This window comes from Cryptomeria japonica, chromosome 5, assembly GCF_030272615.1.
Source record: "Cryptomeria japonica chromosome 5, Sugi_1.0, whole genome shotgun sequence".
In the NCBI taxonomy this organism is placed as follows: Eukaryota; Viridiplantae; Streptophyta; class Pinopsida; order Cupressales; family Cupressaceae; genus Cryptomeria; species Cryptomeria japonica.
Window position 1 is genome coordinate 427,718,626 of NC_081409.1, and position 22,612 is coordinate 427,741,237.

The following is a 22,612-nucleotide window of genomic DNA, read 5'->3' on the forward strand; positions in this document are numbered from 1 at the left end:
TCAAGAGGTCTCAGGCAAGGGGACCCTCTATCTCCAATGATCTTTATCATCATGGCGGAATGTTTGGGGAGATGTATTGGAAAGCTGGTTGAGAAAAGGGAGTTTTGTGGTTTGAATCCTTCTTCAGCAGATCAAATATGCTCTCATCAGCAGTTTGTTGATGATTCTATAATAATGGGAAAAGCCACTATGAAGGACGCTAGAAGACTAAAAAAGGCTTTGGATAACTATGGAGAGGCTACTGGTCAGCTTATAAACTGGTCTAAAAGCTTTGTTTATTTTATCAATACCCCGAAGAGAAGGAGGATTAAAATTAGTAACATTCTGGGTGGCCAAATTGGTAGCTTGCCTGCCTCCTATTTGGGGCTCCCCTTAGGTCAAGATCCTCCGGATACCTTTTGGGGAACCTTGGTGGATAAATTCCATAAAAAGCTGTCTGGATGGAAGGGAGCTCTACTTAGTCAAGCAGGTAAGGTTCAATTGCTAAAAACCACTCTTCAAAGTATCCCTCTCTATGCCATCAGTCTGTTTAGGATTCTTACTAAGTATGCTGAGGCCATTGAAAAAATTCAGAGATCCTTTTTATGGACAGGGGTTGAGGAGAAGAAGAGAATGAACTTAATTGCTTGGGAGAAGGTCTGTAAACCTATGAATAAAGGCGGTCTGGGCCTTAGAAGAATAAGAGACATAAATGAATACCTTATGGCCAAGCAAATTTGGAGAGGATATAGAAATCAAGGAGAGTGGAAAAAAATATGGGACAACAAATATAAAAGCCAATGTCGGAATCTTCAAAGTTTCCTCAAAGCGGAGATTATCCCAATTGGATCCAATATTTGGAAAAATGTCTCTAGGACTAGAGACTTAATTATCAAAGGCACAAAATGGAAGTTGGGGAAAGGGAATCTTATTCAGTTCTAGGAGGACCCTTGGCTTTTGGAGCTCCCTTTAAATGAAAACCCTGAGTGGAACAGATATCAGAACCAATGCAAGGAAAGATTTGGAACCAAGGTGGAGGATTATTGGAAAGATGGACAGTGGAAAGACTTATCTCAAGTGGATCAGTCTTTGGGTAGTTTGAACAAAGTCATGAACTCAATGGTGAGGATTGAAGAAGAAGACCAGTTAATTTGGAAACTCATAGCTAGTGGTACTTTTACTATGGCATCTCTTTATCATCAACAGTACAATAACATGGAAAGTCCTTGCTGGGCTAAAGCATGGGTGAAAGGTCTTACCCCCAAGATCAACATTTTCTTTTAGATAGCCCTTCAAGACAAAATTCTTACAACAGAGAATATCAGAAAAAGAGGTATCAGCATGCCAAGTTTCTGTACACTCTGTAAGCAGAATGAGGAGACAATAAATCATATGCTCTTTCATTGCCCCTTCTCAGCTGATGTTTGGGGAAGTTGTCTGGATCAATTCAATATCAGTTGGAACTTCCCCAACTCGATTTAGGAGATTTTCAAGTCATGGCATCATCCTTCAAAAAACAAAACCACTACCTTACTATGGAGAATTGCTTTACCTCACATGTGCTCGGGTATATGGAAAGAGAGAAATGATAGAATTTTTAGAGAAAAGAATACTAGAGCTAACATTGTGTTTGAAAAAATAAGAAGAAGTATAGTAGAAAATATGAATATTATAGGTGGTATTGATAATCCTAACACTAAGGAGGATCAATTTGTCTATAAAAAATGGAGATTAAAAGCTCAAGAGGGCATCCAGAGTAATCCTAGAGAGGGAGTGATATGGACCAGCCTGCCTAGGGGATGGATGAAAATCAATTTTGATGGGGCCTCTAAGGGAAACCTGGGGGTTGCAGGATGTGGAGTGGCCCTAAGGGATGAATGGGGAATATGTAAAACCATAAAATGTATTCCTATAGGAAATCAGACCAACCATGTTGCCGAAGCCATGGCGGCTTATCATGGGATTATCCTTGCCAAAGAAGCCAATTGCACTAAAGTTTGGTGTGAAGGAGACTCCTTAAACATTATCAATTATTTAAATATGAAATTCCCGCCATCATGGTCGATTAGTAATGCTATTAAAGCTACTAGGAAAATCAGCGAAGAGTTTGAAATGTGTGCTTTTACACATGTTTACAGGGAGGCCAACTCTTGCGTTGATTGGGCAGCCAACTTGGCTTGCCAATCGAGAGACATCATTACTAGTTATGGTGAAATGGAGATTGCAAGTGAAATGAAATCCTTGCTCAATCGAGACCGAAGCTATACAAGGCAACGTGGTACTTTTAATCATTATTTCTAATGACCTCTCCGCCTTTTTCGATGCAGAGCTTGCTTGAAGATAATGAGCTATTAAATAGGTGTCATATCATTATTATTTGGCACGGATTATGGGCGCTCTTACAGAATAACCACAGAAACCAGAGGAAAAGTTATCAAAACGAGAGAAGGCATTGCAAGGAAGGTGCTGGAAAAATGGGAGGTAACAAGAAGAGATTTGAACCTGCTTCCTGCTCTGAATGTAGAAAGAACAAAGAAGTCTGGGGTATCCTTCAGCAGGGGGGTCTCAATGTTTTCATGGAACGACTAAATGGGAAGGACCCCACAATCACCAACTATTTCATCAAGAACTGGAAAAATGGAAAAATTTTGATTGGATCACATATGATGAATGTAGACGAAGAGGTTATCGCTGAGGCCACGGGGATGACTACCGAGGGTATGAAATTTTATAGGGACAGAGGGATATCAGATAAAGTAGCAGACAAGTTTCCTGTTACGGATGGTGAGAGAAGAAAGATGATCAAAATTGACAACTCCTACCACTCCCCGAAGAGAATTTGCAGGCCATGAAGGTTTGTCTTATTTGCTTCTATTGAATATATTACCTTAGATGGTAGGTTTACCAGGGCATATGGGCATCACTTCGTCCTTCTCAACCATTTCCGTCATGGAGAAAGGGTTAGCCTTCCCTATTACCTTGCCTGTTCAATGGATCATACTATAAAGGAGATCCAGAAGGACCCTAAAGGTGATCATGCCCTCCACCAGGGGCTTATGGTCCTGGTTGTTAGGGTTTCAAGCAGATCCGAAGCAAATATGAACTAACAATTATATGCAGATTTTAAATACAAAAGATAAAGAAATAAAACAGGACACAGATAACACAGAGATTTAACGTGGTTCACCCAGAATGGGTTACATCCACCATACACAGTCGTCCAATCTTTCTTATTATCCAGCAAAAACAGTAAGTCAACCCTTCCAATGCCTTAAGCATCCCAGCCGCTTATAACATGCGTTTTTAGGGCAACAAACAAAGTCGGCCTTTTTTAGGGTTTTATTACAATGTCGGTTTTCATCAACAAAAAACGGCAAAAAACGTGTTGAGTGTACAGTACTATGCTGATCAGTCGCCACATTTCAACAATCTCCCACTTGGAGACTGATCAGGCTCCACATCGAACAATCTCCCACTTGGAGACGGATACTACACGACACCACTGTACATGCAACATCCGCTGGATAAAACACTAGGACTTGACTGGTATAAATTCCACAATTATCAATCAAGAAGACCAACAGAAACTGATGAAGAAATCAGCTTCTCCTGTGGAACTGCCTTTGTGAACATATCGGCAGGATTCTCACTTGTGTGAATCTTCTCAAGCCGTAACTGACCCTCCTCCAAAATAGTCCGGATGAAGTGGTACCTGAGCTGAATGTGCTTTGTCCTTGAATGAAAAGCAGAGTTCTTCGCAAGATGAATGGCACTCTAGCTATCAGTATACAATGGGCTATCCTCTTGTGTCTGACCCAATTCCTTCAAAAAACATTGCAACCAAATCATCTCTTTGCTGGCTTATGTGGCGAGGATACGTGCTAAGTGTACAGTACTATGCTGATCAGTCGCCACATTTCAACACTGGTTTATAAAATGCTAAAGGGGAAGTGCATTGAAAATGCCTATTAAAGGCAAAAATGTTAGAGATGAGACTACGGAAAGTAAGGATAGTGGTTTCAACTTTGATTCAGAGACCGAGGGAGAGTCAGAAGAAACTAGCAAAAAAGGGAGGATTAGGGCCAAGAAGAGGAGGATTATTGTGAAATCTGAAATGTCGGATTCTGAAACTGAATCCCTTGAGGAAAAACCTGTTAAAAAGAGGAAAGGGAAAGCCTCTGGAAAGAAGGCTCAGAAAAAGAACACTAAAATGGGTAGCAATTCTGATCTCAATTATGTTTTGGTTGAATCTGAGGAGGAGGATGATGAAAATAAGAGGATCGATAGTCAGGACAAAGAAGGGGAGGGTAACCCGGTTAAGGATAATTTGGAGACTGTGAATACCACTAGTCTGCATAACGAGGAAAAAGGGGGTCAAAGTGATAGTGGTGAAAAAGATACTGTTAAGGCTTTCTGTGAGACCATTGCTACTATGGTGAAGGATATTGATAGTTTGAAAACTGATACACAAGCCATGGCAAGAATTACAGTTGGTGACAAGCCCTTGGCGGAGCATGTTAAAGAGTTAGTGGCCGTTCTGCATAATGCGCAAGCTATTGAATGTATGGTTGGTAAAATCTTAGCAACGGAAAAAAAGGTCAATGAGATGGGAGATAGAAAGGAAATGGAAAACAAACTGAAAGATTTTGGCAGCAGAATTGACAAGCTAGAGCACAATGTCAAGCAGCTTGCTGATCAAAATTTCCAAATCCTCAAATCTTCGGTGGACAACATGAACATCTTTATCAACAGGTTCGAGAATAATGCAGAGAAGGATGGTGATAAAGAGCAGGTGAACAAGAAGGGTCATGAAAGGAGGACCAGAGCCAACACAAAGAATAAGGTCGACATCGATGGTCGTGAGCTGGAGGATATGAAGACCTCAGCGAACAACATGAAACAAATGGTTGTTCACGCTGAGGAAATTCTGAATAGTATTTAGTTCCACTTGCTGTCCTTGGTTCTGTCTCTTTGCTGTCTATTCCGAGTTTTTAATGTAATGATGTATTAAGTTGTGCCCATCCGGTGGGTTCATTTTGTCTTTTTGAAGTGATCAGGCACTTTTTTTAGCATTTCTGTTTTCCTAGCTTGTAAAAGGTTCGGGTACCTTTCAAATACCTGCTTTTACTTAATCAAAACAAGTCACAAAGTGTGATGTGTAGAAGTTTTTAGCGCTTTTGCATGGTTTTAGAGTTTTATACTTGGATATTTTCCCAACATGGGATGGCAGCCAAAAAAATCAACCACAACTCAGCACAATGCTATCACCATTAATATGAAACAGTAAACAACACCAAATATGAAGAAAAAAGACAAAATCATGACAGCCTACCAGTTCAATATGCAATGTATAGATTCAAAGACCTAAAAGTGGTATATGACACAAACAGAAGCTTCAAACACTGAACCATGAGCGAAAAAGGTCAGCAACAGTCATGGGCAAGAGAAAACAAGACAATAACTCTACAAGATACTTTTGAATCAAGATCTTCAAAACCATGAAAAAAATAATGCTCAGTTTTGCATAAAGGTTTCTTTGAAATCATTTACTCTCTTTTATAATTTTTGCTGACTGGCAAGTAACATACATTTCGTTGAGTCTAATCTGTGCAACTTGCTAATTCAACGACCTTATATGGATGTGAAACAAAATGTATTTTTTTTTTCTACTTTTCAAAGTTGGAGGCAACTCATTGTTAATACAAATCATGATGCCCAATGAAAGATGCTAAATGCAAGATCTGGATCTAGAGGACTTTTAAAAACTTGCATTAAAGAAAATAATGTAGATGGCCAAGTCATAATACTCTACTAGTTATAATTCCAAAACTAAACAAAGGTTCAGTCCTTAGGATGCAGAAGTAATACAATGCCTCAGTGAGAGTGAGGTCTCAGATTTGAACTGCACAAGTAACCCCGTACATGCAGTTTGTGGGAATAATAGAGGAAACACTTGAATACAGTGTGAAATCTGATGTACTGTATATTAGTAGATCCCAGCTGTACTGATGGAGGAGCATCTTGGGGTGTAAGAGCAATCTTGCATCTACCAAAAACATTTTATTTAATTTTTGCTATACTTTAGCTTTAAAAGTTTTTAGGTGAATAAATGATGTAATAAGGCCTAAATATTTAATTTAATATTTAGCCATGTCCTAAGGTTTAAGCTTAATTGGGAAATGAACACATGTCAGTGGCATCTACAAGGCATAAGCTCAGAATATTTCATTTTGGCATCCAATATGGGAGTGGAAAAAAACTTTCCTTCCATGATCTTTCATGTTGAAACTTGCCATTTTATGCATTTCATCGTTTCAAATTTGGCACCCAAGTACACTTTGCCTATTTCAGGTCCCGAGAAAGTTACGGAAGTTTCTAATTTGACTGGTTAAGATGGAGGTGGCAATGTGCAATTCAAGTGGAGAAATTAATGTAATTTTCTAAGTTTATAGGCAGCCTCCATATCTTGTGGTGGGATTTTTGCAAGATAGAAGTGTGGGAGCACACTAGAGAGCAAAAATCAGATTTGAATGTAAATTATTTGTCATAGTTCTTGCTTGCAAGTGTTACTGACTTTTAAATCAGATTTCAGATTTATATGTGAAGCCAATAAGGCTTAAGTTTTGTATTTCCATATTGGCATTGTAATCACATTTTCAGTAAATCAATAGAAAAGATGAATTTTGTTTTTCATTTTCCTAATAATTTCTTTGTTGAATTTGTGAGCTGATTTGAGAGGGGCAGTCTCCCTACATCAAATGGTACCAAAGCCAGTGTTCCTAAGCATGTAGACTGAGCATCGAATATGAGGTAGTATGGCACCAGGCTCTGTGGGTGGAGTGCACGAGTTTGTTACTATTTTCCAACAAAGGTTGAGGCTGGGTACAAGGTGCACAAAGAGAGAGGTGTGTCTTCCAGAATTTTGTTGGGTAGAGAATAGTTGTTGAATGTATGTGATGTTTTTGCAGATAGTTGAGTGTGAAGATGAATTTAAAAAAGACAATGAAGATTCTTTTGAAGAGACCAATTGTGTGGATAGCTATGAAGCAGTAACTGAAAAATAAAATTTATGAGATGATAATAGACATCCATTTGAGATTGGATAGAATAGAGGCTATGCAAAATAGTTTTGTTAAAAATGTGAACAGTTATAATAAAGAATGTCATGTAGATTGCATAGTGGAGGAGAGAAATATAGTTAAAGAAATAAATAATGAAGTTGCAGAGGTTGAGGACGAGAAAGAGGAGAATGCAGCAGCAGTTGGGAATCCCTTTGAGCACAAGAAGGTATTGGAAAGGACAACTGAAAGTGGAGACGAGTTGGAGAAAACAAAACCTACAATTGTTGTGGATAAGAGGAAAAGAAAATAGTTGACAAGTTTTTTATTTTTGCATGTATGCTGATTTGTTTATGACTGAAGTAAATGAAACAGATGGAGGAGTGAAAGTGGGGCTCTTTGACTATCCCCATCTTTAATGAGAAATTTGGTGAAGATGAAGAAGATCTCCTACTGAAAGAGGCGATAAGGGAGATAGAAAAGTTATTTAAAGGAGACGAGAAAGAGGAAAGTGAGGTAACGTTTTGAATATAGATAAAAGAGAAGGTGCAGCAGAGTGACATGCATATGGCACTGAAGAAGAAAAGATCCTCGTGCAGGGGGGCAAGAAAGAAGAGAAGAATGAGTTTCCAGCTAAAAAATGTCTTTTTGAAGGCATGAAAGAAGTGTTACAATATGTTGTAGCTGAGATTGATGAAGATGTCATAGTAGAAAATGGTGAAACACATATCACAGCAGTAGAGAAAGAACATACTACAAAGGTAATGGTTAAAATTTTCAGTTTTATTAATAATAAAGATGATGATATGTTGTATGTAGATGTTGAGAATGATGACATAAAATGGAAGGATGAACATTGGTGCAAGATGGACTATAGTGGATTGAATTTCATGAGAAGGAAGAAAAGAGAAAAGATGAATGGAGGTGTAGTTGGAGAAGTTCAATGCGGGATGAGGAAGAAAAATCAAATGGATGAGGAAGACAAGTGGATAAAAAACAAGCATACAATTTTCAAATGTTCGCGAGTCACCAACTCAAGGAACATTTCACTTACCCAAGGTGTCTGATGCAAGAGCATCTTGAGTGTAAGAGCATTCTTGCATCAACCAAAAATATTTTATTTAATTTTTGCCATAGTTTAGTTTTAAATGTTTTAGGCGAATAAATGATGTAATAAGGCCTAAATATTTAATTAAATATTTGGCCAAATCCTAAGATTTCAGCTTTATTGGGAAATGAACACATGTCAGCGGCATCTACAAGGCATATGCTTAGAATATTCCATTTCAGTGTCCAATATGGGAGTGGAAAGAAACTTTCCTTCCATGATCCTTCATGTTGAAACTTGTCATTTTATGCACTTCAAAATTGGGAGCCCAAGCAGACTGGCCATTTTTGGTCCCAGGAAAGTTATGGAAGTTTCTAATTTGACTAGTTGAGATGGAGGTGGCCATGTGCAATTCAAGTGGAGCGATTAATGCAATTTTCTCAGTTTATGCACAGCCTCCTTATCTTGGCGTAGGATTTTGGAGGTGATTTTAAACTCATGGTTTTGGAAAACAATAGTTGTTTTCCCTCCATTACATCTCTATAAATTGGGGGCCGGAGTTAGCAATTTAAATTTTTGCAGGATGGAAGTGTAGGAGTACATTGGAGAGCAAAAATCAGATTTGAATGTAAATTTGCTGTTGTAGTTCTTGCTTGCAGGTGTTACTGATTTTTAAATCAGAATTCAGATTTGTATGTGAAGCCAATAAGACTGAAGTTTTGTATTTTCATATTGGCATTGTAATCTCATTTTCAGTAAATCAGTAGAAAAGATGAATTTTGTCTTGCATTTTCCTGTTAGTTTCTTTGTTGAATTTGTGAGTTGATTTGAGAGGGAGAGTCTCCCAGCATCATCTACCAAGGCAAAAGTAGGGAGGCATTGGGGTTTGTTTTCATTGGGCCAAAATATTCAAAGTTGAACAAACATGTGTTATATTTAGTTCGTGAATCATAGAATAAAAAATGTAATAAATAAAAATCATAGTTTGCTTCATCAGGTAAACATCCGCTGCTCCCCAGTAATTTATACATTTCTGAAAACGGAACAGTTAATTAGAAGTCAATGTTAGAAAATATAACATTACTCAAAAAAACTAAGTATTGTGCTTAATTGATTGGCTTGATGAGAATTTTAACTAGCAGTAAAGGTGGAAAAATCATAATTCAAATGCCTTGAGGCGATCCTATATGAAAATCATAGAACAATAGCGCCAAATCCTAGAAAGTTTGAATAGTTTACGAATTTATCCCCTACAAAGCCAAGTTAGCACCAGTCCAAATGAAATCAGTCCCGAACGATTATAAGTTGTAACCCACCCCAATTGTTGATTTTCCACAGCCATTTTAAAATGCACTAAGTGTAGGAAAGAAAGCATATTTACCTGTAAGTGATGGTTAGTGAAACGAGGAACGCCAATCTGAGCAACCGCCAGTGATCCAAAGTAATTGCCCATGAGGGCAGCGTAATGAAGGGGTAACCCTTGCATAAAGCCGGCAGAAAAGCCAGCGATAAAACTGTCGCCGGCGCCGGTGGGATCGAGTTCGTGAGCAGGAAAAGCGGGGACATGAAAATGACGATCCCGGAGATAGAGCGTGCAGCCGGCTGGACCATTGGTGACAATGAGGCAAGTATTGCGGCGCACTCGCTCGATATCCACATACGCCGCCTCCACCGTGGAGGCCTTGAGGTAAGTGATCTTCCTTTCCTCCAAAACCTCATAAAACTCCGTCTCGCACAGGTTGCGCAGCCCAACCGTGCCATCGCTCGCATCAATGCTCCGTATTAAAGCTTGAATGTCCGCCACCACCACTTCTGCCACCTCCACCATCCGCTTCAGTGTCTCTGGCACAATCTCTCCTGCGACTCCCACCGCCAGGGCAATCAAAAACTTGTTATTTTCGTCCACGGGAGGGATGTCAGAGGGAAAAATCGGCTCGCACGCATTGCTCACTCGAAGCAGGCGCTCCTTGAGACCGCGGCTGAAATCGGCGTGAAATTGTGTGGTTCTAGCGCCGGCGAGAATTGCAGAGGGCGGATGAGCGGCTGTGGCAGCGGCGTAGGCGAAATCTGATCCAACTTTGGAGACAACGGTGGAAGGGAGGCGGCAAGCGTCCAAAATGTTGGTAATGTACGAAACAGAGCCCCCCAAGGATTCAACCTCCCCTCCAGATCCCAATTTAAGCACATCGTGGCAGTAATGCCCCACCACCAGAGCCCTCTTCTCCTTTTCCTTCTCCATTACTGCAACACCGTTTTCCTCTTCCATCCCTAAAAATACCACTTTACAATTACATTTGCAGAGCCCTGCACTCCCCTTGTGCTGCTGGATGGTTCCGATTCTGAATTTGGTTTTCCATAAAATTTGGGAACAAGGAATCCCACCGATCTTTCTTAATAACCTTCCCACCAGGTGTTTGCTCTGCGTATGATCTCTCTTTCCTTGTTCTCTAAAGGTAGGGAAGACGACGCATGGTGGCAACGAGTCCTATGTAACTCAAAAGTGTTTTGGACAAGTAGAGATCTTGTTGAACTCAAATATGGTCAAAAGTTGAATTGAAGTAATGTCATTTTTAATTAAGTTATTCGCTCCAATTATATACAAATGTGCATGTGGCATTGCCACCCCCATGGTATAACGAACCTGTTAATATTCCTAATAAAATATTGTGAGGGGACGTGTTCTTTTAAGTCAACTCATAAAAATGTGTGTACCTTTTTCAATGATGTATTCTTTCTTAGGAATGTTTATGTAACATTTTTCAATCATGTATTTGTTCTTAGGAATGTTAATTTTGAATTAAATTCTTTTTACTGTTAGAGTTGGGTGTGTCATTCACCTTCCAAGTCCCAAGTCTTGTAATCGTGATTTGATTTGATTATGTAGACGATAAATCAGTTATTTTCAACATCATGGAATAAGGTCAAGGGAGACATCCATGTGAAGGAGGGATTTATTTATTATTTATTCATTCTTCAATTGAAATGTATTATTATACTTCATCTTTTGAAAATAATGCAATTTTGGCTCTTTTTGGGGTGGATTTTTTAACCATAAGGGTCTCACCATGTATATCTAGTGTAATAGTTTGCATTTTATGAGTTTGTTGATTTGTTATTTTACTTATCTATTATTTTATTGATATAAAAGTGTTGGTCTAATCACATCGTAATTGGATTAAACTCATACATTATTTTTGTAAGGCTATTTATCTTGTATTTTTTAACATTTGGTATCAAAGTTTTGACAAGATTGTAGAGGGGATGTCTTTCTTGCAATGTTGTTGGATTTTTTGTGGTTGCAATGAGAGTCTTGTTTAGTGATTTTGTAATCTAAGTGTGGTTAAAGAAGTCATGATAAGCGAATCACAATTAGAGATTAAAAAATTCATGGCTTTAAATACTAATTGTTAAAACTAAAAATGTAAGATCTTTTGGAGTTGAGAGAGATCAATGAAGAGTATTGAACACATAAGGATAAGTTTAAAAATATTTTTAATCAGAGTGGACAAAGATGTGTTAGACACAATGTGCCACTGAGAGGGGGGGTGAATCAATGGTTTCCAAACTTTTCCCTTTTCTATCCTATGTGTGTATATCAGTTAATAGATCTAACTAAAAGCAGACTTATCGGTTAGATGGGAGACAAACATAAATGCATTCACACACAAGGAGACATCACATAACACCAGCATATACGAGGAAAACCCAAGATGGGAAAAACCTCGGTGAGAAATGTTGTTGGAGTCTACTGCTCCAATCTAGCCTCACAATGAATCTTTGATTACAATGTTTAGGGCACCAACCCAAGGAGCACCAACCCTTGATTTAGGGCACCAACCCAAGGAGCTACAACCCCTGCACTGAGCTCCAACTCAGTGATTACAAAATCATATTTTGATACCAAAGCTATCTTCTTGTTACAAAAGAACTTTGTAACTCTCAAGTATGACTCTCCACCAGTTCTCCTCTCTACAAATCTCTGTCGGTTCTCTACTCACCTTTTCTCTACTGCACCCTTGTCGGTTCAGCCTCTTCTCTCTTCTACACTGTTGCTCTCTGTCGGTTCTCTCTTCTACACTGCTGCTCTCCACCGATACTATCTTTTGTCAGTTCTCTGCCTGTCTTCTCTGCAATCTTCTGCAACTCTTCTTTGTCGGTATGGTCACTACTGGTTCTCTCCTCTGTCAGACTCAATGACTGACTATCAGTTGCCTCACTATTGTCGGTTGAACCCTTCAACCCGATTCTCTCTCACACTCAGTCTCTCATCTGATATTTGTTGATTACTTGACTGATTTCTTCTCACATGCAGCAACACTCTCTCATTCAACAGCAACCTTCATCGATTTTGACTTGCATATTTATAAACTAATTTTCCCGCCAAAAGCCAATTCAAATTTTGAGCGGTTAGGATTTCCTTATTGACCTCGAGGCAAACCAAATCCAATCAAGTCTCATCAGATCTAATCGCCTTGATTGATGAACTGTAACTGATCAATCAATCCCGCCATTGTCGTGCCTTCCTGATCACGCCTTCTATTTTTAGTAACCTGCATTTAACCTGTCGGCGGATCTCTTGGTCAATCTCCAAGAATGGCTTCGTGGTTTCCTTCACCTGCCTTGATCTGCTCAACCAGTCTGTGTTGGATCTCTGATGTCTGTTTGACCTCAAGTCGTAAACCTTTGTTGTGCATCCCGTGAATCTCACAGTTGACATAAATGTCGACCTATCACCATCTACCTCGCCACCTAACACTTCACCGACTCAACACACCGACCTGTGCATGCATGCCACTTCACCTCCACATGGCAACTGTGTTGGTATCCACCTTTGTTGGATCATCTATGTCAGTATGGATGGGATCACTGACCAACTCCATTACCAGATTCATCTACATGCTTACTAACCCTACCGGTTAAAACTTGAACCGGTCTATCATCAATCTCTCACCTTTCTTCTTTTCAGGTGGAACACTTCAATCGATCAGCACTCTTGCTAACCTACCTTATACACATCCTCATCAAATGGGAGTCTTCTGCATCTTCACTTTGTCTGCATTACTGGTGGACATACATACCGATAAACTCCTTTGATGACACCATGTCATCAACCTTTAATTGTTTCCATCTGAGGCATCTGCATACCGGTTGCACTCTCTATCTGCAGTTTCTCAACCTTGCCTTCTTCATCATCAGACCATAAATCATCTCAACTGGTTTGTCAAAGTGACAAACCCATCACTCTTTATATGTCTCGACAACTCATCATACCTTCTCTGTCAGTCCAGTGCATATCCCTGAATTCATGCACTTGAGGCATCTTTGAGATATACCCGTGGATCTGGTGTGAGTCTTCAATCATCTACCTTTAACTCTTCTTTCTAATCTCAGATGACTATGATGCATTACATGCATAATAGGGGATAAGCTCCACTTATCGGTGGTAGTGGATCCTTGTCATTTGCATCTTGCCATGCACCAATGTGGCTTCCATGTTTGAGCAGCACACCTCCAAACAGGCACATGTGATCTCGTTGGGGCACATTCAATGTCAGTCATCTCTTCAAATGGCGACTACATCTTTTTCCAATGGGAGTCTTGTTGTTTTGCATCCACACAACATATTGGTGACCTATACATCCTTCTCCTCTGGTGTTGATGTGATTTAGATAGTATTTCGCCTCTTCATCACAAACAACAACCCAACATCTTGCCCACTCACAGATGTTATCATTTACCGATTGTCATATCATACCAGTCTCCTGTCCATATCTTCAACACAAGTCAAACAGTAACTTGTATACCGGTGACTCCAATGGTCATTGTACTGAATGACATTCTCTCCCTTACCGATGGTATGCAACACTAGGTGACATCAAGGATATCACATCCTGTATACATCCATGACAGTGTTGCACATACTTCTCTTATACCAATAGCCTTCCTATACTGTGTTAGTGAACAGATTTGTCCTTTCTTGAAATGATCAATTTTAAACTCTGTTGCCTTCTTTTAAAGACAAGTGTTCAACTAAATAGTTGGGTAAGTGTTATATAAACCACTTCCCTCTGAATTTTCCATGGGTACAGCTCCCTATTTCAGTTATTCAAGGAATAATCTAATTAATTTTATTTGAGTAGTAGCCTTTAACTTGAAAGCATGTAAGGTTGCCTACTTCATTCTTGGATGAGAGGCCAATATTTCACACGTATTTCTAAGAAAAACTATATTTCCAATCTTTTCAATACAAGAGATGGAAGTAACTGAATCAAAGTTTAGAACACCATTTCCACAATTCTAATAAGAAACGAACAGATAAGAGAAACAGAATCTGTTCTCAAACACAAATCTTTTCCTAAAAACAAACACTCAAAGGAAGGAGTACCAGAAAAATAATAATTTTCTGCAATAGAAAGGTCATTACTATTATTTGATTAGATAAGCATATGCAAAGACATGTGTCTACACAGATTCAAAACCCACAGATTTTCCTTCTCCCAAAAACAGTATGATCTTTGTATATATATATATATTCGTCTGTGACAAAGGCACGATAATACATCTATAAATCCTTTTCCATTCTAGATTTAAAAGTCTGATTCCTCCTTTTACAACACAGAAACTTTACAAGACAAAGGGAAAACAAAAACTAACTAAAATTCCTCACCAAATCTAACCCCTATTCTATCTATCTTTCTTTAATTTATAGTTTTTAGAACAGGGGAGGTCTCCCCGAAAACTCGACCTCCCCCAAAACAGTTATGAAACCAAAAAGATGTATTTTGGGACAGATATCTCGAAGTCTTTGCATAAACATGAGAAATTACATAAGTAAAGAAAACCAGGCCTGGATCAATGCATTATGTCGCTTTCCCATCACCATCATCCTCTCTGCTTTCGCGGGCGTCGTGGGCGGTTGTGAGCTCCTGGATAATAGATTGGTTCGAAACCTTCATCTCATTGAGCTTTGTCTTTGCCGCTTCCTTATTCCACCGGTGCTTCACCATCTTTTCGGCATGTTTCGGTAACTGATCATTTCCAATGAAGGTCATAGACTCAATCCTAGCCACTCTTGTTATATCTTCCGGAGTGAAATTACCCTTGGCTTTGATTTTCTCCATGTTTATCCGGAAAGCCCTGATTGCATCCTATGTGTTCAACCCGCAAATTCCCAATTGACAATCATGGTTAGGGTTAACCACCTTGTTATCATTAACTATATTGCACTGGAGATCCTAGAGCTCATAAACAGAGGTCTTAGCATTGGAGATCACAGACTTGAAGGTAAGCACCCGCCACATTATGGTTTTCTTCAGCACAAAGAGCTGACATTCATCCGCTGCCAGTTTGATTGAGTGTTCTGTCAGAAACCTGGTAACCCCATATTCTTCTATTTTGGCGAACAAAGGTAAGATATTCTGCCATTTGTGTTCCTCTTTCTCCCACGGCACAAGCTGATTTTGAACTTCGACGATAAGACTCTATATCTCGTCACATAACTTCCGGGAGTCGGTGATATACTTCTCCCTATCCTTGACTATTCCCTCAATCCATTTCTCCACGGCTTCTGCAATACTCTTGGCCCGTTGAACTTGGCTCATTAACTTTTTATTTTCTGGTGAAGTTGGGTCGAAGTTCTCTGTAGCATGAGATATAGGGAGTGCCCCAAAGCAACCAATATTGTCGATGAACTAGGCAAGAATATTTATGTGTCGCTTTAGCTCTCTCTTTTCCCTCCCATCCTTCTCCAATCTGGTGAGCATTTTCTTTGCCGATACCTGGAAGAAATGATTGTCTGAGTCCCTACTCATATTTCCTAGCTCCACCTTCGTGATCTCAAAATCATCAGGGCTAGCTTCCTTATTTTCATCCTTGGGTTTGTATGAGGCGATTTCAGCAACCCATTTTCTAGTTCCTTCATCATTGTCCAGGTGAGCGGCGGTTTTGAACCTTTTCGGCTTGGGGCCCTTCTCTGTGTACTTAACGACCATTTCTTGAATTGGAATAGTCACGGGAAGAAAATTCTGCTTTCTATTCACCGAAGTGGTCAACCACTTAGGAGTTGCACTGGAACTGGTTGTTCCTTTGATCGCTTTAGAAGGTGGTGTCATAGCCACAGTCACCGTATGAGAATCTAGGGCATTAGCAACATCACTATCCAAGTCTTCAACTTCAAATATTTGGGCATCAAGAATCGTATCTTTCAGCCCTATATCCTTTGCTTGATCCATCTTTCTTTGAGCAGCACTTTGGGATTGGGTATGTCAAGGAGTACAGAAATCCAAAGCTGAAGTAGACCTACATCTAAGCTAGGGTGGCTTTTTATCTTTACCTGCATGAATAGGCATAGAAGCATTGTTAGAAAGATGCTTTCGTGAATGTAGAGGGACCTCATTACTTCTCGCAAAATTAGACTTAACGCCTAATTTTGTTGCTTTCTTCCTAGAAACCCATGTCATGGTCCTCTCCAAAATCCCTTTGGTCCTTAACTATATATCATCTTTCTCCTCCTCGTCTCAGTTGATTGGAGGCATTTCAATTTCTGCATAGGCTAAGTATCTTGGTTCAAATAGCTCTAGATAGCCCTCTTCGAGCCCCTTAATGTCCAGCTTTACCTGTAATGAAATGACTTGTTCTAACACCATCCTCATATTTCCCTTTTTAAAAACCTCGAGCTCATCGCTACAGTCTTCCTAGAAGTCTTCTAATTGTGGCATTGGGAGGTATGACATTAGACCAAGACTTCGGGAAAAACCCTTATTATCAAAACTTTTCCTTTCAAGATACAGGGAAAAATTGAAATTCCTGAGATCTGCTCCAATACTCAAAGCGTCGGACATCAAACTACAGGACAACACACCCAATTGGATGGGAAAATGACCCTCCCATTTATCCCTGGGTTGTGCCTTTTCAATTACAAAGGTCAGCTGCCTACATATCTCTGCCAGAACAAAGCAATCTAAACAAAAATGAGGGAGCTTGAAAGGCTCCTCTTCAAAGCCGCCTATCCTTATGTAATAGAAGCATGGAAACTGGATATAGAAACTGCCAAACCTCTTTATCAATGTCTGTGCATCCTCGGAGATTCTTTTGGCTTTCATATTCTTCAATTCATGGCACAAGTTGCCCAGAAAAGCATTGTGCACCCTTCTGAAATCCTGCAAGGCCTTATCCTTTTGCAGCATGGGATAGAACTCATATACGAGAACATCCTCCTCAGTGAGTTGTTTTGGTATTCCAACTAACTCCTTAACACACGCCAAATAATACAAGAGATACGAAGACATAAAGAAGTTTTGTTTGAACTATTTAGCTATACTCAGTTGTTCCCTCATTGAATCAGCAATCAATTCAGCCCAATCAAGATACTGCTTCCCTTCTAAAACCAATTGCACGTAGCAATAAATCCAGTCGTCGAAGCTATAAGCTTCAGCAGACCCTCTGGCCCGGTGCAACAAAAGCATAACATCATGAATGTGAGGTAACATGTGATTCTTATTAGGATTATTGGGTAATCTGGAACCACTTCTTTAAGGAACCTTCAACCAGAATTTTGCTACATTGTTACGATGTCCAGTTTTGTCCGCGTTGAACTCGATGATTGACTGAGCAAGGGAAAAGTTGGAGAACTAGTAATCAGGTATCTTGAAGACAGAGGAAATTACTTCACGATTTATGGCAAGAAGGGTTTCACCATTGTCTCTCCTAATGGTCTTAGAGACTGGGTCGTATCTAGCGATACATTCCCGAATCAATTCTATGCAGGGAATGGCTGGGGGAAAAGTTGTCGCTTCTATGAGACCACTACTCAAAATCTCCACACCAAAAGATTTGTCAATTCCCTTGAACACCCTCTCTTTTAAAACCTCAAGATTTTCCCCTTTAAGGTCGGTATCGCTAACTATGGGTTCAGTACATGCAAGGCTAAAAACATTCCCGAACAAATGCAGTGTGGACTTCATAATTCAAAGCAATAAGCCTTAATTGGTTGCAACAAACCTTTCTATGAGAGAGAAAATGCAAGTAAAAACTACTGGAGAGAACAAGAAAAGGACTCACCTTCACAGTTGAACAACCAGACGACGACTAGCAGCAAACAAGACTCCTATCCAAGAAAAACAAAACCGCAGCAACAAGGAACAAGATGCAGAGCACTAATAATCCTTCATACCTTATAGCGAGGGCAATGATATAGAACCATTAAATGCAATAATTCCAATTGTCAGTCTGAGTGTGTTAAGTTTGTGGATTGGACATCGCACGCATGCATTGAATGCATGGCGGCGTTTTTGAAGTAACCACCAGTTCCCGAAATGATTACTTACTTCGAAAAGCCAAGGATTGACGTCACTTAAGACATGGTTCACCTTCCTCATATTTGGCAATGAATGCACCATCAAATCATTTAACCCGCGGGACCCACCAACTTCGTACACATATGAACATCCTGAATAGACTTCATTAGAGTTCAAGTAGTTCAAGGTGTACGTCGCGCTCAGGGAAAATCTTTGTCGAGAATATTAATTATACCAAGCTACTGACCATTTGTGCTATGTTGAACATTTTGAACACATTTGAACCTCTTGAACTTGGTTCAACGAGTTCAACGCCCGGAGAGAGATGATGTAACACATTACCGAACAAGAAACCTTTAAAGAGCCGCTGCAAGACACTTAAAGAAAATATTAGTATGAAAACCTCCTTGAACACCTAGGAACCTATGGAACCTAAATGAACCTATTGAACCCGGTTCAAGATGGTTCAACGTGTTCACAGAGTTCAACCAATTACTAAAACTCAACATTTTTGATTGAAAGACGATTTACAAACGTACTAAGGGTTTGAACCGAGGTTCTTACAAGAAAGACAAGGACTCTAAATGGAATTTTTATAGGATGACTCGCTCTTGTCATGAGGAATAAATGACACAGTAACATACTGGTTGACATCAATTTCAATCACAATGCCAACAATCTCCCCCTTTGGTATTGATGTCAACATATGTAGTAGCCGGCATACTACATAATCTCTCTCCCCCTTTGTGTGAACCAACTCTCCCCCTTTGTATCATCCATGGATTCTCACACATGTAGTATGCGATATACTATAGAATCTTTCTCCCCCTTTGACAACAATGGAAAAGGGCATTGTCAGGGTTTCACTCCTTGTATCTACCAGGCACTGACAAAAATCTTTCTCCCCTTTTTCTTTACCGGATGCATCTCCTCCTATGATACCGATTGTTACATCTTCTCAAGTTACAACACTTGAGATGGAGAACTCAACCACCAACTGACACCAATTGAGTATGCAAATTTGATACAAATTGTTAAAGCACTCAATTTGCAGAAGGATGTGTTAGTGAATACTACTTACCTGTCAGTCAAACTACATCTTCCCCTATCTAATCCCAATTTATTTTTAGAATCAAATGTTATTGTGCTATGAATACAACCAATTGGGAAAGTAGATACCCTTAATCATGAAATTCTCCTGGGTATTCCTACAGCAATTTCTATCATTTGCAGTTTAGGCAGTCATTACACCCATAAGTTCAAGCATCCCAGTTCAGTATTATGAACCCTTGAACTCCCCCCGAGTCATACATCTCAGGTCCTTAATGTCGGTCAGGTCCAATACCGGGGCTCTAATCAACTCCATATACCAGTTGAGTTGTGTAAATGTGATCATCTAATGATCTTTCAGCTCCATTATATCCACCACAACCTATGCCATGATCCTCGATGTATACAATGCCATACAATGTCATCATCAAGTTATAAATCAAACTGATCAACCCAAAAATATGCATGCCTGCATGATCAACAACCGGGCCAACATATGTCATTCAGGTCTTCATCAACACCACCTGAGAGATAAACTCTTCATTACATGCTATCGGGGCTAATGCAATGATCTCAAACCTCATTGTCTTACATAACCTGCTAGTACCTGTCATCATTCATACCGGTAACATCCTGCACATACCAGTTTCTTGTACCAGTCCATCATCACTACCGAAGCAACTTCTTGTAACTCCTGACATTTTGTGTCACTTTGCATCTGATTCCAATTGTTAATATCCATCTATTGACACATGCAGTAGTGATCCAACTCTGATCTATAGGTGTGTAGCCAAGGCCGCTACTACACACACTTATCATCTCATTTTCTTCCTTCATACCGGTAGCAGCTTGTTCTTCCATGTGTCCTTCTTCAACTGAGGGGGTGAATGATAAGGTTAGTGTACTACTCCCCCTACGGTCTTGTATCTCCTTTAAGCCTTAGGAGATATCACCTATGCATTGAATGCACAATGTCAGTCCATGGTTGCATCTTCTTGCTTCTCCCTCCATACATGCTTGGTCACATTCTTCTTCCCATTTTCAGTCTTGGGAGCAAGTCTTACCTTCTTCTGCAGATTGGTCCTTACATTTTTGGATCCAGCATCACAACCTGAAGCAGTGCTATAGTAGCACACAACATCCATCCCAACCTCATGATTGGGGAATCTTCTAACATACCTGTTTGACCATCTTCTTCTGGTCATGTTGTTGTGACTAGCAACTGAAACCTGTGGGCCTCTTGATCACGCGGGGACATTTCTCCTTTCGTTCCATGCAAATCTTTGACTTCCATATGCTCTATATTCATTTCTATGTAGAGCATAGTTGTTATGTCGGCTTTCATATACCTACAAGTTCCTCTTCCTGCATTCAAACTCTCTATGGCCAAAACCATTGCAGTTATAACAAATACTATTTGCATAACTGGGAGAGGAATTATGCATGTTTCTACTCCTTAAGACATTTTGCTCATTTGCATGATATTTATGAGATCCTAGATTGTTCCTTCTAGATCCCTTTCTACATTCTTCTGCCCTATGGCCAAAACCATTACATGCAAAACAGTAACCGAAGAAGGAAGGTTTATAACTTACAAACTTATTCTACCATTCATGAGGAGATCTTACTAATTTAGTATCTCCATTTCTACTTCTTCGGGGATGGATCCTAGATTGATCATGCTCTGGAGCTCTTCCATCTGATCTATTCTTTTACCACACTTGCTTTGTCCTATGGGCAGTAGCATTTCCTTGTCTTCTACCGGTGGAAGGTCTTCCTTGCTATCTTCTCATATTCTTGCTTCTGGTGAAGTTGTCTTCTCCCATCTTCCCTTTTCCTTTGGGATCTGCATTGTTCCTCCTTCTTGCAGCATCGGTCTTCATCCTTGTCTACATGTCTTCACCGGTTGTGGTTAGATCGACTTTCTTTCGGGGAGCATCTCTAACTTTGAAGGCATGTCCCTTGTTCTCTCCATTTGAGGAGACAAACAAAATGTCATTGTGGGGGACATTCTTGTTGGTGGAGCATTCACCGGCACCACTTCCTAATCCTTCAATGTCCTTGGCATGCTTTTGATTTTTTAACATTTTGTCCAAGGCATCACTATTGCCATCAAACCAGATTCTCACCTTGAGATCATCCTGACATTTCTCAAGGTCATTTAAGAGAATCTCCATTTCTCCTAGTAGCTTCTAATATTCTTTATCTTTTACTTCTAGCTCAAGTGCTAGATCATTACACGAGCACTCCTTGGTGTCTTCTTATTCAAACTTTAACTATGAGACACATTTCTCAATTTCTTCAAGGCATTTGATCAACCGGTTCTACTCCACAACTGCAACATTCTTGAATAACTTGTACTCATTTCTCACTCTACCAAGCTCTTCAAGTGCATTTACAATATCTCCTTCAAGATCAACTTCTTCTTCCTCTTCCTCTTCACCTTCACTATCACTGCCAAACACATCTTGTCGGTAGGAGTGATCTGCATGATCATTCTCAAATGCGTGTCTCTCATCTTCTAATTCTTGAGCCATGAAGAGGTGGGTTCCTTCTTCATCATTGTTGCGACTGTTAGCAAATCTACCTTCATCATCTGTAGATACATGAGATGCATTTCTCATTCTATCTTCACAAGTCGGTTCTGTAGTAGTAGGCTCATTTCCATAGAGCTTTTTCAGTCTGTCCCATAAGCTTTTTGTCGATCTGCATTTGTCCACCCGTGAGGAGATATCATCTGACAATCCATAGAGTATAGCCTTCATTGCTGCATCATTACACTGGTTTCTTCCTTCTGCATCATAATCAACAGGAGGACTGACTTTACTAGGGCAACCATTTACAACAAACATCCATACATCAAACCCTAGGGAGGACAAGTAGACTTCCATTCCGCAACTCCAAATGGAATAGTTTGAACCATCAAATACCTGAGCAGGGATTAACACTAAACAAACAATTATGTCCTTAAGCCAGAATCTACCCAAGTTGGAGAAATCTTGTCTAACCAGGAACCTAGGCTCTGATACCAATTGTTAGACATGATGTGCCACTGAGAGGGGGGGTGAATAAGTGGTTTCCAAACTTTTCCCTTCTCTATCATGTGTGTATACCAATTAATAGATCTAACTGAAAGTAGACTTATTGGTTAGATGGGAGACAAACATAAATGCACTCACACA

At 39.7% G+C, this 22,612-nt stretch overlaps 1 protein-coding gene across 1 annotated transcript in view; it reads right to left on the minus strand.

The window, feature by feature from the left end:
- LOC131060433 (inositol 3-kinase) overlaps positions 1-10,625 on the minus strand; it is a 39,203-nt gene extending 28,578 nt beyond the window's left edge. Inside the window, exon 1 of the mRNA XM_057993671.2 lies at positions 9,467-10,625. Within this exon, the coding sequence (XP_057849654.1) occupies positions 9,467-10,351 (885 nt within the window). The 5' untranslated portion in view covers positions 10,352-10,625. The remainder of the gene's footprint in view (positions 1-9,466) is intronic.
- Between the last annotated feature and the right edge of the window lie 11,987 nt (positions 10,626-22,612).